Here is a 16,020-nt window from a genome sequence, read left to right as displayed (position 1 = left end):
AATGCTGCTATCATGGGTCAGGTATTTCTTTATTCCCCTCAAAGTCTGGAGCATGCTCCTGTATTATGCCTTCGGCACCATTGACTTGCAGTACCTAATAATATCTGATGCTGGGCTTTTAATGCTTATGTCTTGATTTGCAGTTGGCGTCACGTATAATGCCTGTTCAGGTGGACGTTAAAGTTCCCATGGCGCTATTTGAAAAGAGAAGGAAGTTTCTCCTGGTTTCCTGGCAAAAAATCTCCCAAATAAAATCTGTCACTCACTCCATGGCTGTTTGGTGGACAGTGTTGTGCGTGAAACTGACTGCCGTGTTTTGCCCATAAACACATTTTATAGAATATTCCGTGAAGCGCCTTGCGATATCTCGATGATGTGATAAGGCGCTATACCAAATGCAAGGGTTGTTATTATTAATAATCATTTACATTTCTTTTACTTGTCTTTTTTAAACAAACAAGGAGGACACAATGGAGGTGGAAGAATTTCTGAAAGAAGCTGCTGTAATGAAGGAGATTAAACATCCCAACTTAGTCCAGTTACTAGGTGAGAGTACGTGTGGAATCTACAGTTCATTTGGACCATGTATTTAAAAAAAACTTAGCAATCTCAAAATTGCACATTTCTGAGGTTGTGTTTCTAACTATGCAAATTGGTGACTGAATAAATAGTAGATTTTGTTAGTGTTTATGCGCTGTTGGTGAGTGTTGAGGTGCTCTGAGTTAATGCAGGTTTCTGTATTTCTAGGCGTCTGTACTCTGGAGCCGCCCTTTTACATTGTGACTGAATATATGCCCCATGGGAATTTGCTGGATTACCTTCGCGAGTGCAACAAGGAGGAGGTGAATGCTGTGGTGCTGCTTTATATGGCCACGCAGATCTCCTCTGCCATGGAGTACCTGGAGAAGAGGAACTTCATTCACAGGTCAGACATTTTGCAAAGTTTACAGGCGTTGTTCTCAAATTGACAGGACCCTACTGCCAAATGAAAGCCAGCCTACACATGGTGGCTGACACCCTCTTGTGCATTCCACAAAGATAATTTAACAAAGTAGCACTTTAGGGCTTGGTACAGAATTATTGATCTGTATTTGGGGGCAGAGTTGTGTTAACAACAAATTGCATTTATATAGCGCCTTTCACGTCGGGAGCACATCCCAAGGTGCTGGACATTCAAGGGTTTGCACTTGAGCTGGGGGCTGGAATCGCGAAGTGTGGATGGTAAGGGAGGTGGGAGGATGTCCGAAGGCATGGTCAAAGAGGAAGGTCTTGAGACGGGCCTTGAAAGAGGCAAGGGAGGGGGAGAGGGGAAGGGATACCAGGATGAGCTCCATAGGGTGGGGGTACAAGGCTATTTTCCAGATGTGATTCAGAGCAGTGTAGTGACAGGAAACCAACAACTGTACCTGGGAGCTTGAACTGGGTACGTGGGGAGCTGAGAAGGTTGGGTTGGTGGAGAAAAGTGACCAAAACACAGACAAAGAAAGCCCTCAAGGCAGACTTTAAAGGTGGGAAAGAGGGTGGGGTGGCAAGAGGGAAGCATACCTTACTTTTGGACTTCAATTTTTAGAGCTGAGAATTTAAATTGTGAGCTACCTGAGGTCATGCTGTAACTGAGTATTGAGTGACATTGATACCTCATCACGCATTTATAGACTGATCTCAGTTGTAACTGCACACTGGTACTGATCCTGCCTCTCTGTTCTACAGAGACTTGGCTGCTCGTAACTGCCTGGTCGGTGAGAACCACGTGGTAAAAGTTGCAGACTTTGGCTTGAGCAGGTTAATGACTGGCGATACTTACACTGCCCACGCTGGAGCTAAATTTCCAATTAAATGGACTGCACCAGAAAGCCTTGCTTACAACACCTTCTCCATCAAATCTGACGTGTGGGGTAAGTACAGCTGCTTGATATTTGCTCAGCGATTTCAACTTGTAATCATTATTGAGTAGTTTCCTGGCTCAACACGCCACTATTTACCTGGCAGTAAGTAGGATGTCAGTTGCTAGTCGATTGGCAGATTGCGTTTCAACGTGCCTTTCACGTTGGAAGGATGCCTCAAAACCTTTCATAGGATATATTGTAAAAGGTAGTAACTATTTTGTAGACAAATTTTGCATTGAATTTGATGAGGCAGTTTCCCACTAATAGCTACCATTTCTATTTCTCTTTTTTTCATTCGCTGACCTCTGTTTGCCTTGATTTACTTGTCTTGTGCAAGAAATTATGTGCTTACTCTATATCTTTCTAATCCCAATCAGCCTTTGGTGTGCTCCTTTGGGAAATTGCCACGTACGGTATGTCACCATATCCAGGAATCGATCTGTCTCAGGTGTATGATCTACTTGAGAAAGGATATCGAATGGAACAGCCTGAAGGATGTCCGCCAAAAGTCTATGAGCTAATGGGATCATGTAAGTATGGAGAATATGCTAATTTTTAGGCAGTTAATGATCTTTCAAGGGAAAAATGTACTGATCAATAAGGACCTCTTCTGTTAGCTTGTCATGTATCCAAATAGTTGATTTTAAATCTAATAAATACAGCGTTGATAAGTGTGTTTGTTTTAAATGAATCTTTCATGATACTCTTAAGTATCTCGCCTTTCTCATGGCCCTGTTTGTTCTCTCAGGTTGGCAGTGGAATCCAATGGACCGCCCATCGTTTGCTGAGATCCATCAAGCATTTGATTCCATGTTTCACGATTCCAGCATTTCAGAAGGTAAATAGATTTGTGGAATTTGGCAAGCTTTCATTCACATTTCTCTGGACTGTAGTCATTGTCACAAGCAGTTTCTTTTGACAACTGTTGATTGCTCCAGATCTTGATATAGAGATATTTAGTCCTAATATTGAGGGTAGTGCAACGTCTTTTTTAAAAAAGAACCAAGTAACTTCTTCTACAGTTGCCCTTTGTGCGTTTTAAAAAAAAAATCTGCCTTCTTATGTTCTTGATTCCACAGTATTTTAAACCTTCCTGACATTGAACAATTTTCCCAGATCAACCTTGTGATTTCCCCCGTTATTTGAAAATCAACCTCATTGTCTCCTCACTCATAAGCAGAACAAGCACATTTTGTTAACTGGCCACTGTATTTCAATATTTATGAACTGTTATCCTCTGGTTTGTGTCTTTACTCTCAAGGGCAATATAGTCATTCCTGAAGTGTCAGGATGGCTCAGTTGGTCAAAAGCCCTAGTGCGCTGCATTGATGCAGATGACACCTTTTGAATGAGACATTCAACAGGGATAACCATCTCCTTTTTCAGATGGACATCAAAGATACTGGTTTCTCCCGGTGTCAGCCAGCAATCTTCCAGATAAATTGGATTTGTTTGCAAATGACTGCCACGTTTGCCAACAAAAAGTCAGTACACTTGACAGTAATTACTCTTGAAGTTCTTTGAGATGTCCTTTAGCTAGTTACTGGAACTTTCAAAATTGTCTGAAAGCCTTTTTTTAATATACAGTTGATGATAAACATACTACCTTCCGCATTTCTCTCGATTGTTTGCATTTTTTAAGTTTCCTGAATTTAATGAAAATACAAAAGTGTTAGTTGAAAGAGCACTAATTTCAGTCCCCCTTATTTCCTTTAAGGCTCCCGAGTCCAAGTTGATCGGAACAGGTACTCCCAAGAAACTAGCTTTTGCATAACTGCTTTTATTGTTGTATTGAATGCATTCAAACTTTCTCTTATTATAGAGGTTTTTTTTAGCACAGCAGAGAGCCATTGATTCCATCACTCCTGTGCCGTCTCTGAAATAAGTATCTGCCTAGTTCCACTTCCTTGACTTTACCCATTTAGAATTTTTCTTTTCAAATATTTGGCTAATTATCCTTTAAATATAATTTAAGGATTCTACTTTGACATGCTTTTGGTTGGGCATTCCATGGTCTAATAATCGTCTGTGTGTGAAACAATATTCTTCCACTATCCCTTTTAGCTTTAGTTTTGATGATAATCTTAAATTTCTTACCTTCCATTTGTGTACTCGTTGAGAAGTGAAAACCGTTTCTCCCTATTTACCTTCTAAAATTGTCAATCCCTATCAGGTCTCTTCACAACGTTCTCTATTTTAGTCCAAGGTTGTAATCTCTTTTCATAGGTATCAGCCTGGCTTAGACGGAACATCTCACCTCTTTGTCAGAAGTTTGTGAGCTCAAGCCTCACTTTGGGGACTTTGAATTAAAAATCTAGGCTGACACTACAGTATAGTGCTGGAGATACACTGAATTGTCCATAAAATAGTCAATCCACTTTACAATATATTCTGTAAAGTGCTTTGAGACGTCTCAACATAATAAGGCGCTATATCAAATGCAAGGATTATTATTATCATTATTGTCAGAGGTGTCGTCTTTCGGATGAGACGTTAAACTGAGGTCCTGTCTGCCTATTAGGTAGATGTTAAAGATCCTATGCTACTACCATCATGGGTCCTGGCCAACAATCCCCCAAATAAAATCTGTCGGATCAGTCATTGGCTGTTTCTGGGACATTACTTTGTGCAAATTGTCATGGCACCACAATAAAAATCTTTGAGATGTCTCGATGAGGTGATAAGGCACTATTATCAAATGCAAGGATTGTATTATGATTATGGCAATATCTGTTATTCCTGGAAGACGATGATCGGGTGAGAGGTTCTTCAATGCAATGTTTTGTTTTGGATAAGTTGGTGACATTTATATAAAAAAATTGTAGAAGCTTCTTCAAAGGTTAATTAAATGTAACTGGAGAAGGCTGCAGTTATAGGAAATATGCAGTTTTGAACACTTTACAAAATGAAGTGTCGTCACTCTCAATGCTCTTTGCTCCAACAGAAGTTGCAGAAGAACTGTGCAAAACTGCGTCGTCGTCTTTGATCAGCCATCAGCCTCAGTTACCTTTGCTCCCAACAAAAACTCGAACACTAAAAAAAAGTGCCGAAAATAAGGAAAACATGGACATGGATCATCCCCCTGCAGCTCATACCACAGTGTCAGGTACTCCTGTACCTTCCGGTTCGCTTTTTTTTATCCCTCTCTCCTGTCCTTTATTGTTATCTCTTCCTAACTTCTGTATCAGCTTGAGTTATTAGAATGACAACTGAATAAGCTAGACTTCCTCCGTGACCTGCAGTCGCTTTATGTAAAGAAGCCAATCAGCAAATCTGGCAGCCATCCCAGTTACCCTCGTCATAAAAGAAAGATCCTGGCTGACAAGTAGTAGAGCTTTTCTTGATCAGAAATCTAGGTGAAGGGCCATAGGCACTTAGTGCAGTCCGCTACCAAGTTTGAATTGGAGAGAGGAACTGGATGAATCGGGGAGGAGTGATTAGCTGAAGCCAAGCTCAGGTTTTAAAAGGCTGTGGATCGCAGCACAAATCGAAGGAAGTATTTCCACAGTCTTAAAGTTTTGTTCAAGAACGGGTTTGTTCAAGTGTGATGTGTCTTGATTTTAATACAACTTGAATTCCACTGGTAATTAATCGTGAGACTCAATCACATTATGTAGAGATTCTTGTAGTGCTTGTAGCTGCAGTTTCCTCCTATTTTTTTCTCCTTATTGTTACCCTAGCTCCTGTAATAATCATAATAATAGTCCTTGCATTTGATAAAGCGCCTTATCACGTCGTTGAGAAGTCTCAAAGCACTTCAAAGAATATATTGTAAAGTGGATTAACTGTATCTTGTGGGTGAAACGTGGCAACCAATTGCACACAGCAGTGTCCCATAAACAGTCGTGGATTGAGTGACAAATAAGAAAAGGGTTCTGGAAGCACAAACGTGAGGGAAAACGATTTTCGCTCTCAGGGTTAAACATGCAATTGAGTACCATTCAGTTCCATTCAATCTCATTTTGTTTTCCACTAGGAATGGGAACAAGCACAGTCCCTTGTAGCGTCTCACCAGCACTGCCTCGCAAGCAGAGAGACAAATCGCCAAGTGGTCTGCTGGACGATAGCAAAGAGACCCTTTTCACCCGGGACAGAAAGGCTGGCTTCTTCAGCTCCTTTATGAAGAAGAAGAGTGTCCCTATGCCTCCCAAACGCAGCAGCTCCTTCCGAGAGATGGAGAACCACCCACACAAAAAATACGAGATAACGGGTAACTTTTCTTCTTTCTCGTCTTTCCAGCACTCAGATGGTCTTACTTTTGTCCAGTCGCACGCCGAAGCCAATCACACCCCAGCGAGGTGCTGCGGAAGGGGTTCCGAGCAAAGAAACTCTAACGGGGGCGTGACTGGAGGAAGTGGGTGGGCGGGATTTGCTGGGTTTTTCACTCCGCGCTTAATAAAAAAGACCCTTGGCTTGAAAGCTGGAAAGCCTTCAAGCAACGACGATTCAAGCCTGGAAGGCACCAAACCCTTCCCGCGATCCAACTCTACTTCGTCCATGTCATCGGGGCTTCAGGAGCTGGATCGTCTGGCCTTGACTCTTCCCAGGAATTGTCAGCGGAATCGGATTCAGCTGGATCACCAAGCACCCATTATCAGCAGAGAGGAGGGTCCAGGGAGATTGACTGATCCACTGCACAGAAAAGTAGAGGACGGAACCGGTTCGCCTCGGGACAAATCGAAAGCAAAATTCTTGGCGAGGAGTGCTGCAGCCGCTACTCTAGCTGCCTACGTAGGCGACGGTGCATCAGGAGACTGTGACTTCCCGCAAAGCCCCAACACAGTGACAGCGGGACGTGGGGAAACCAACAGCAGCTATTCAGGAACCATGGGCGTCAAAGAGGATGTGGACAAGGTGGGTTGGATGTCCCCAGCAAAGGCCTGTTCTACACTCCCGACCACCCACAACCACAAAGTACCTGTCTTGATATCACCAACTTTGAAACACTCCCCTGCGGAGGTTCAGCTGATCGGAATGGATTCTCTGGGAAATAAGTTTAAGCTTTTGTCCGAGCACCAGATTGGGTCGTCTGACAGGGAGAGGCCGAGACTTGTGAAGCCAAAATGCGCGCCACCCCCACCCCCTCCGCCTTCTCTAAAACTTTTACAGCCTCCGCCAAGCACCGGACTCAACATCACGGAGACGTCAGGGGATTGTGAGAGCACTTCAACAGGACAGCCAGAGCTTGAGATCAACGGTGTAGGTGGTAAAAGGCCAACGGTGGCAGTGGGTGGTGGTAAAATCTCTCGACCGTCCATGCCGCCCCCTCAAGTGCCTGTAGCTTTATCCGTTTCCCTGGCAGCGATATCCAGACTTACCAACGGTGCCTCGGTATCGACCGGTGCCCGCGTTTCCTTGCGCAAAACTAAGCTGCCACCGGAAAAGGTGCCGATGGAAAAAATCAGCAAGGAAGCATTGCTGGAGTGTGCTGAGTTTCTGTCCAGTGCCATTGACAGCAGCTCAGAGGTGACGTCCAACAGTCAGTTAGTTGAAGCTGGGCACCGGTTGCTGGATTATTCTTCTGGTTATGTGGACTGCATCACGCAAATGAGGAATAAATTTGCTTTCCGGGAAGCTGTGGGCAAACTTGAACTAAGCCTGCAGGTCCTGCAGGTGTCCTCCACAGCCTCCACGGGACTGCCTACAAACCCTGTGCTCAGTAACTTGCTGACATGTGTCAAAGAGCTCAGCGACATTGTACAGAGGTAGCTGTGATGCTCTTGCTGTCGGCGTGAGGATTGGTGACTCGAGTTTTGTTTTTAATTGTCTGAAGTACCTCAGCAAATGTTCAGCTCTTCATTGTTTACAGATTCATCTCTTTTAGTCCGTAGAGTCCTGGTCCGAGCTGTCTGTGCATACCAAGAGCGAGCGAGCGTGTGTGTGTGTGTGTGTGTGGGAGGGGGGTTAACACTGCCACCTCCCCCGTTTAATGGGTGGAAGATTTTTCCCGGTTATTAATAAAATTGTAACACGTGTGTTTTACGGATGAGGTCCAAAACCAACTATTGTGGGTCATATCTGAGGTGAAGGCTTTATTCCACCGCTGATCAATCTTAAGGGATTCTCGTTCAAAGAGGAATCATACCCCAATTTTCTGGGATTCCCGACGTATCACGTGATCAGTTGTATGTGTCCTCAGTTGCTTGTGCCTTCACCGGCTTCCTTTTTACAATTGCCAGCTGTTTCCTCTTGAAAACACTGCTTGTTCAAGGGAGCAGCCTGTAAGGTGTAATTGTGGCTTGACCTCTTAACAATTTAATTGAGGATTTTTTTTTGTCCTTTGCAATGCCCTGGGTTTTGGTTTGGCTCCCGCTATCCGATTGCGAAGCCAAGGCAACTTTAAACGTCCCTCAGAACTGTGCAGGATTAAAGGGGTACCTCATCGAGGTTGCTTTCCAGAATGGGCCTTGTGTACTTATTTGTGGTCAGCAAAAAAAATTATCCCACGAAATTCTCTGCTGTGACTTGAGAACATCAGTGTAAATTTCATTACCTTGGGGATTTCTGAGTGAAACTACTGTGTTTGCTGTGAGTAGATAAAGCATCCTTAAATCATGTGCACGTCCGTGCTCTGCTGCAGTCAACATTTAGAGCAGGTTAAACCCCGTTGACTTATCCTGTGGTGCTGGAGGGTCTTGAACGTCTCACAGGATTATTGCAGCTGTGCTTTCTCTGTTCACAGCAATAGATTATCAAGCCAAACACTTTGAAATGACCTGGCCTGTCTGCCAAATGTCCAGTACCATGGTTGCAGAGAAATCTGGATGAAGGATTTGCTTTGTGGCTACCTGTTAACCCTGGCCTCCAGGCCATAACCCTGACTTTGCTATCAAGAGGGGCTGCCAATTCATTTCACGCAAAAAAAAAAATCCAATTAGAAGTTGGTCTGAAAAACAACTGGGCGTTTGATCAGTTACCAGGAGGATGCTCATGGATTGTGAGAGAGATCCCATTGTTTGTACAGCTGAACCACCAGAGTTGAAGGCCAATGAGCTAGGCTGTATCTCATTTCTTCGCTGTTACTTACATTTGCCCATAGTCCTTTTTAAATTGACCGTGATTCCACCTAATTTCATGCCACAGATTGATTCCTGTGCAGTCTCTTCTTCCCCAGATGTGATCACACTAACTACATTATATACGACACTACAACACTAACGGTCATTCAGCCCCACAAGTCCATGCTTCTATTTGTACTTCACACAAGTCCCCAACTTTCCTAATCCCCTCACATACACTCCTATTCCTGTCTTCCTCCACGTATGCATCAAGATTCCTCTTAAATATATTAATATACACCCTCTTACACTTCAGTCTCTGACACTAATACTCACCCACCTATTAAAGTTGCTAACACAAAAACGTGAAGCCTATTCAGTGCAGACGTATTAAAATCTTTTTGGTAAAATGCATGTTGGATGATAAACTCTTTCCAAGGCAAAACACTGGAGTTGAACTTGAGGCTTAGCAATGCATGGACTAGTGAGGCACCAGAGATTGCTGAAAAGGGCACATTTCCTCAGTATACCAGAACCTCAATTTTCCACCGTAAGTGTGAAAATGGATAATCCACTACCTAACTCAGCTTCCATTCTGCTCCCCTTCCCGAGTGGCGTCAGAATCACAAACAGCCCTTTCCTGAGCTGTGGCCAAGCTTTCAACCCTACAGAGAATTTACAGAACCACCCACACAGGTAATCCCAAACTTCTGCATTGCTCTGGCAAATGGGTGTTTGCAGAAAGTCTGATCGGCCCAGAGAAGGACCATATGTTATGTAGTAATTTGACAGTTAAGGGACGATGGCGTGCAATTTATTCTTACAATCACAATCAGATGAACTGTCGTATTTTTTATTTTTAAACGCTGTAAAATCATTGCATTTCACTGCATCGAACAATGAAAAGTAACTTTTTTCAGAACCGAAATGGTCTATCAATGTCTCTTCCGTTGACTCATCACATTGGAACAATCAATGTAATTTTATCTGAAAGACCAGGGAAAACCATCTGAAATGTAAGATAAAAGTGATAGCTGCAGAAATTTGTTATTTTCTACTTAGTTATGGTTACTTGATCCTTGGCAAACTGAACGTGCAGATTTCTGAAGCTAATAGAATTCTGCTGTTCTGTATTTAAAGATATATGGACCTATTTTGCAGATTCTAATATTAAATTATTGTGTATACAATTTGTATGGCAAAGGTATAGGGATTGGAATTACCATGATGTGGAATTATTTTTCCTTTAATATATTTTAAAATATTTGAAGATTACTTTCTGTTCAGGCATTGCTGAAACTCACTGGGTTGCTCAGCTCCTACTTAAATACAATGGGACTTTAATTATCCACCAATGTCTATTATCCATGGAGGAGAAGGAGGAAGGGTACTTCATTCTGACAGGTAATTAAGGTCCCACTGTTATTCGGGTTTAGGTCTTGACTGCATGTGCACTGGTCAATGATAAAATTACACTTTGTAATAATGCAGAGTGTTGAATATGTTTGTAACAGGTGCCTATGTCACACAGAATATATCCTCAGAATCCCTCAAAATATGCTAGAGTTTTCGACAAGGCCAGGATAAATCGTCTTTTCTATCTGAAAACACAAATAACCTTGCCATGTCCAGTAAAATGCCGAATTTGTTTTGGCTCTCAATGCTGTGACCATTCGATTGATCGTGTATACAGTATTACCTGTGGACTGTCATTTCAGACTGCTTGTCGCTGCTGAGGATTGCAGAAGTACTCTGTGCATTTATACCAAAGGCCACTTGGTTCAGTCATTTTAGTGCAATTTAGGCTGGGCCAAGGTCATGTCTGGTTTCCTGGGTGGATCTGAAATATACTTAAAAGCTCAGTGTAATCTATAATAACTGCCCAAGGTGGGGAGCACAATCTAGTGTTCCACACCAATGTTAAACTGCTGCAGAGAATAGTGTAAAGCACTCTATCTCACACTCTGATTCAAGTAGCACCCTCACTGTAGCCATTTGGACAGTCTGGCATTGCACACTGTAACTTTGCTCCATATTGCTTCAGATACCGTCCACAACCTCTCATTCTTTCGTGCAAGATTTGCATTGGCGGGGGAGAGGAGAAGCACAAAACCTTCAGAATGGCTTGGCACAGAAAGCCACTCGTGTTCAAAACCTCCCTTGTTTTAATCTATCTTCCAACTTGAGTTAAGACTCTACGAGCCATTGTAAAAAAGAGGGAGAGCAAAGTCTGCAGTTGAGACCTTTGAACAAAAGGTAGATGTTGCTCCACTCCACTTGTGGGGCTGCTCTTGAAGCCTCTTCCTTCTGGTAAGACTGGGTATAGATTTCGGTGAGAATGAACAAAGACCCCTTTGACGATAGTAGTATTTGGTGGTGAACGATTATTTTGAATCCTTCTCGTACATCAAATGGGCAATTTGAGAGGAAAGTGGAGGACAGAAGACTACAGCCCCCTTTTGAATATCAGAACACAGCTGCACATGTAATTGGATTTTTCTTGAATGATTCAGTATATTTGGTACAATAATCTACAGGCAGCAAATGAGGTTTATTGGTTTATTGCAAAATACAGTTGTGTGTGATGGTGGTCGGGGTGGGGGGGTGCAGGAGATTCTCTGATCCCAAGGAAATGCAGTTTCACAGATATCCCATCAACTTTCAGTTCCTAGCGTAAATCTTAGATAGGGAGTGTCAGATAGGAAGTTCCTAGATCACGAAAGGAGAGGTGTCATTTCAGACTGTAGATTTTATTCTCATTCAGTCTTACAGATAGGGCCCCCGCTAGCAATGGGTAGTGATGGGCGCAGGCTAACTCTGTCGTCAATCGTATATCTTGTATTTTCATTTTCACCTGATGATCGTACTTGAGCAAGAGCCAGGAAAATGTTTTGTGATACTTCAATTACTGTGCAATTACTATCTAATATCCTTAAATTAGTAGGAATACAGCCTGCTGTGACATCCTTAAATGATCAGATGTAGAGAGTTGACAAATAATGTTTGAATTTGATACAGCGCTTTATCGTGTGGTCGAGACATCTACAGGAATTACAGGAAGGACAGTGAGCAATTGTATGCAAACGAAAGAGATGGCATCTTACATCGTTCCTCGAACACTCCCTACAGCTGGAACTTCGGCCTCGACCTTTTTGTCTTAATATTTAGGACTGCGCAGAATTGTGGAAAATTCTTAAATCCAGTCTTAAACTGGAACTTGTTTTCTTTATAATAATTATTGAAAACCAGCTTCTAATTTAAGATTCGTTTTAAGAACTTCTACAGTTCTATGTGATCTTTACTTTTTAAGATAAAATAATCTTACAAGGTAAGATTAGGTGAATTTTTGGGCCTCTTGTACACTCATTCTAACTGCTACAATCCAATTGGTGATTAATTGGCGTTAACCATATTTAAAGCAGACCAGCAAGGGGTTTCCTTTTGTTTCTTTTAAACAGTATTTTCTGGGTTCAATTGCAAATCTAACACAAGAGAAGGAACATGTAGATTAAGTGGCAACGTCTTACCTATCTAGTCTGATGTACTGTACTGAAGAGCCATAAATATGAGATGTTTTGAGAACTAGGATCACCTAAGGATAGTTTAGCAAAAAACAGCCTAAAAGCTGTTTTGAGGTGGAATTTGCAGCATGTCTTGACTTTCGACATTGAAGGACATGAATGGAACAAATATGCATGACCATGATTCAGAACATTGGTGGTTATTATTCATGTACTCAACCTGCCTCTTGCTTGCATGCTGCACAATTTCACACACACTGTTTTGCTCAAGATGCAGAAAGTTATCTTGTCTCTTTCCTTCCCCCCCCCCCCCCCCCCCCCCCCCCCCCCACGCAGTCAGAACTGGGATATTATTCATCCAAAACTACAGACTTGTAGATGTGTGATGAACACTTGAGTGCAACTCTCCCTTGGACTGATTAAAATACTCTTTGTGTGTGTGTTTGTTTAATAAAGTGTGGGTGTACGTCAGATTTAGCGAGAAAGCAGAAACGATCTTGTGCCGGCCTTTAAAACACTCTTAAGATGTGTAAATATGTGAATTGACAGGGGTTTGAGTAAGGGCAGAACTACCAGAAATACACTCGACACGAGCAGTATTTTGTTCTTTTGTACTATAAATTGTTTTGAGTTTGTAATTAAATTATCAACGATAGAATTATGGTGCAACTGTGAATCTTTGTTCCACGTTGGCTTAGTGTAACCACATGAACACCTCAACCATCTCCGTTTCTCAATATAGATTCCAGCAAAAGTCCAACACCTTGGGCCTTGCCAACCTGCACCTAATGTTTTCTGGAATTGGGTAAGCAGGATGTGTCCCTCCAGGAAGAGAGTGCACATTCGATTCCAACAATCTATCTCTGGAATTTCCATGTGTAGGTGGGATGCATGGAATTCTCATCTTGGTGTGGATACTCTTAAGCACGGTGATGGGTTTCCATGTGTGTCAGACACCCGGTTGACCAAAGAAAAACGGATGATTCACAACCAGTTGAGTGGGTGGGGAATGTTTTGTTATCAAAGAGAAGGAACTAGTCAGTTCGACATATGTTCTTCCTCCTTTCCAAATGGAAACCAAGACTAAAGTCATCATTCTTATCCAACAAGAAAACAAGTGGGTAAAATTGCATCATTCTGACATACTCAGATAAGTAAGCGAAACCACAATATAGGCCTAAAGAACATATCTGGTAGTAACTTTCCTCTTTGCAACTCAAAATCTGGAACTGGAGCAGAAGTTTCATCAGCCCCACATGAAGTGTTGCAACCTCTCTCCCTTCTTGAAGGAGTGAAGTGAGGTGCAGTTACAGATGTTGCCCAAGTATCTTACTGAAAGCCCAAACAGTAAGTGCTAACTAATTATACTGGACAGGAACAGGCATCACAGCTGATCTGGATTCTATCCTGACCTGATGTCCAGCTACTGAGAGGCAGAATAATGATTAAAAGGTAAAAATGAATGCAAATTTGGTCTGATGAAAAGTACAATTCAGGGATTGGGATTAGCCTAATATAGTGGTTAGTTTCTCCTATAACGACCTGAGCACATGCAGGTCGTAGCAGAAGGAACAAAAAGGAAAACAAGCCGAATTCTGCTCAGAGGTAAACTAGACCTGGTTAGTTGCTGTGCACGGGCCTCCACCTCCCGTACACTATTCACTTACACATCTCTCCTGCAGTCCCTCTTTGGGGAGGGAATGAAGAAAACCCTGGACAGGCAAACACGATCTCAGTTTCACATCTCATCTGAAGGACGGCACCTCCTGTACTGATGCACTCCCCCGAGAAGTGTGTTGGAATGTCCCCAATTCAAAATTGAACCCGCAAACTTCTGACCCAAAGGTGAGTGAGAATGCTACGAAACCGAGCACGGGCTCCATAGAGATTGAATGAGGAAGAATCCCACGTACAGATAGATATCTAGTCACTTGTTTCCTCCCCAGGGGCAGCCTGACATATTTCCAGTCATGGTCAAAAGAAATGTTGACTCTGCAATCTTGCAACAGCATCTTGATGCACAGATTGACCACAAAGACGGCTGGAATTTTATTAAGCAATTTGGGGAAGGATATTGCAGGATGTAAGTGCAGCATCGATCAATACTGTTCAATTAGCCTTTTGTTACTCATAATTGTAGTATTCACTAAACCACAGCCTCTAAATTTTTGAGGGGAGCCTTTAGGTCCTGAACAAACTCCTTGCATAAAATGTTTTACACTGAGCTGCTGTCTTCCAGCGTGGATACAGATGGACAGCAGTGCTGCTTTCTCATTGATCACCATTCAATGTGCTTCATTTCTGTGGAGTTCTGTAGTGTAGTGGTTCGAGCACTCCCCTCGCAAGCGAGAAGACCTGAGTTCAATTTCCGGGCGGGGTAAAGCCTAAGGCAAATTTCCTTACTCCAAATGCTTCCATTTACCCAGCAGTAAGTTGTAACCCAGTTGTTAGTCAATTGCTGGATCGCTTTCTGGGGTTAATAATCCCTCTTTCTCCCCATCCCCCCAAAAAATTGGTCACTCAAACCACGACTGTTTGTGGGATACTGCTGTGCTTAAATGGCTGCAGCAATATGCCTACAAAATATGCAGTCAATCCACTTTACAGTATATCCTGTGAAGCGCTTTGAGACGTCTCAACGAAGTGATAAGGCGCTATATCAAATGCAAGGATTATTATTACACCAGAAATCTAGCTCGGTAGAAATCCCGACCATGGCCCCATGAGGGAGCCTGATCAGTAGAAGAGAGGCAGTCACTGACTGGCTTTTCACAGCTCTGATATAATGCCTTTCGTGTTTTAGTCTGTGCTGGTGCTTTTCATATGATGCCCCTATTCTGATCCAATCCCATACCATTTATTTATTTATATATATATAGTTTAAATGTATCCACATTTTTGTAAAATAATTTATGTTTGTTCATGTTTCCATTGGGACAGCAAGAAGAATCCATTACCAACACTCACGCTTAACCCACCACATCAAATCTTACACCTGGCAACATGTAAACTTTGCACAATTGGCCGCCGTGTTTTGCCCACAAAATGCACTCTCAATCCATTTTACAGTACGTCCTGTGAAGCAGCTTCAGACATCTCAACAACGTGATAAGGCGCTATATCGAATGCGAGGATGCAAATGTAAAGTACTTTGGTGTGTTTATTTGACATGAAAGGCACCATATAACTTGCAAGCTATAACTTGCATTGGGACAAGGTTGCCACAATTCTTGTTTTAATCTCCAGCTGCTGATGTTAATTCACTCTTGTATTTTTTTTAGCTTATAACTCTTCCCAGTCTCAGGCCCATCCTCAACTGAAGTCCACATAACAACAACAACTTATATTTATATAGTACACTAAATGTGAGACAGCATCTCAGGGTGCTTATGTTCCGACAGGGATCACTTAACAGCGATTAAGGAGCAAGTTATTATAATAACAATAACTAACCCCCACTCCACTTTAACTAAAAGATACAAGTTGTAATGTCCCTGTCGTCCACCTGATTAAGATCAGTTAACTCAGCATGTTGAATACCCTTTAAGAAAATAAGGACCAATTAACTAGGACCAATGAAAGGGGATCAGGAGTTAGAAAAGCGATGTTAAGCAC

The 16,020-nt window shown here is 42.4% G+C and overlaps 1 protein-coding gene across 1 annotated transcript in view; it reads left to right on the top strand.

Annotated features, from left to right (window-relative positions):
• The window catches only part of abl2 (c-abl oncogene 2, non-receptor tyrosine kinase), a 70,183-nt gene extending 58,090 nt beyond the window's left edge, over nucleotides 1-12,093 (top strand). Inside the window, exons 5-11 of the mRNA XM_007895532.2 lie at nucleotides 462-546; nucleotides 748-925; nucleotides 1,711-1,895; nucleotides 2,264-2,416; nucleotides 2,635-2,724; nucleotides 4,831-4,992; nucleotides 5,863-12,093. Coding sequence (XP_007893723.2) covers nucleotides 462-546; nucleotides 748-925; nucleotides 1,711-1,895; nucleotides 2,264-2,416; nucleotides 2,635-2,724; nucleotides 4,831-4,992; nucleotides 5,863-7,595 — 2,586 coding nt within the window. The 3' untranslated portion in view covers nucleotides 7,596-12,093. The remainder of the gene's footprint in view (nucleotides 1-461; nucleotides 547-747; nucleotides 926-1,710; nucleotides 1,896-2,263; nucleotides 2,417-2,634; nucleotides 2,725-4,830; nucleotides 4,993-5,862) is intronic.
• Nucleotides 12,094-16,020: the final 3,927 nt, after the last annotated feature.

The sequence above is a fragment of the Callorhinchus milii genome, unplaced genomic scaffold (assembly GCF_018977255.1).
Source record: "Callorhinchus milii isolate IMCB2004 unplaced genomic scaffold, IMCB_Cmil_1.0 Scaffold5, whole genome shotgun sequence".
NCBI classification, from domain to species: Eukaryota; Metazoa; Chordata; class Chondrichthyes; order Chimaeriformes; family Callorhinchidae; genus Callorhinchus; species Callorhinchus milii.
This window is presented reverse-complemented; position numbering and strand designations above follow the sequence as displayed.